The sequence below is a fragment of the Monoraphidium neglectum genome (genome assembly GCF_000611645.1).
Source record: "Monoraphidium neglectum strain SAG 48.87 unplaced genomic scaffold scaffold06435, whole genome shotgun sequence".
NCBI classification, from domain to species: Eukaryota; Viridiplantae; Chlorophyta; class Chlorophyceae; order Sphaeropleales; family Selenastraceae; genus Monoraphidium; species Monoraphidium neglectum.
In genome coordinates this window covers 1,585-2,643 of record NW_014007205.1, presented here as the reverse complement: position 1 = coordinate 2,643, position 1,059 = coordinate 1,585, and the positions used below count along the sequence as shown (strand labels likewise).

At 69.1% G+C, this 1,059-nt stretch overlaps 1 protein-coding gene across 1 annotated transcript in view; it reads left to right on the top strand.

Annotated features, from left to right (window-relative positions):
• Nucleotides 1–25: 25 nt before the first annotated feature.
• The window catches only part of MNEG_16501 (dynamin-related GTPase), a gene marked incomplete at both ends in the record, with an annotated part of 1,745 nt that continues 711 nt past the window's right edge, over nucleotides 26–1,059 (top strand). Inside the window, 3 exons of the mRNA XM_014035029.1 lie at nucleotides 26–151; nucleotides 356–547; nucleotides 925–991. Coding sequence (XP_013890483.1) covers nucleotides 26–151; nucleotides 356–547; nucleotides 925–991 — 385 coding nt within the window. The remainder of the gene's footprint in view (nucleotides 152–355; nucleotides 548–924; nucleotides 992–1,059) is intronic.

The window sequence follows — 1,059 nt, the reverse complement described above, 5'->3', positions numbered from 1 at the left end:
AACCGCCGGCTTCTTCCGCTACACCATGAGCCGCCGCTACGCCGCCAGCCAGCAGCAGGCGCTGCTGCAGCAGGCGCTGGCCAAGGGGGAGGCGCAGCAGGCCGGGAAGAAGAAAGGGATCGCCGGCTTGCTGGGCGTCAGCGGCGCACAGGTGCGGGGCGGCTTGGCAGCTCGGAAACAGCTCTGGGCGCTCTGATGATTTTACAGGGCGGTTCTTGGGGTTTAGGTTCGCCACAAGGCCATCCATCGCCCATGTTCCGAGAGAACTGTGGCGCACCCAGCCTCGCGCCACAATCCGACATGGTCCCCCGTCCCGCCGCCTCACCCCGCCGTGCCCGCCTCGCGACGGCTGCAGGGGCCGCCAACGCCGACGCCGCCGCAGCAGCAGCAGCAGCCAGGCGCGCCGGGCGCGGTGGTGCCCACGGGCCGGCCCAGCGGCGGGGGCGGCATCAACCTGTCCAGCCTGGCCGACCCCGCGGACTACTTGGCCGGGCATCTGGACAAACAAGTCAACGAGGACAGCGCCAGGGGCAGCTTGCCGGTGCAGGTGGGGGCGGTGAGGAGGGGAAGTTGTGACCCCTGGGGCCTGCTGCGCGGGGCCCGCAGGGCCGGCTGCCTTGCGGGCGGCGGCAGCGGCGGCTGCGTGGTGGCGCTGCGGCTGGTGGGGACGGGGGCGTTTTGGGCGGACAGACGGGGCGCGTAGGAGGGTGTGGTGGTTGCTTGTCGCTTCGTCGGTGCCGACTCGCTCAACGTCGCAATCAACCGCCTTTCTGACGGCGTCTCAACGAATTGAAGGGTCTGAGGTGTGACTGCAGTGGCGCTTTGGTTGGTTGTGTGCCGAGAGAGGCAGCCTTGCGACCTCATCCACGCGCGCGTCGCAAACGCACACCTCCACGCCGTTAACCCACCTCCCCTCCCACACAGGGCTGGCGCTGGCAGAAGCGCTTCTTCATCGTCAGCGACTCTCAGCGCGCCCTCTTCTACTTCAAGAGTGAGCCCAGCACACCCACACCACCACACCAGCTCTCCACTCCCCAGCCCCAACGCGCTCCCTCCCCC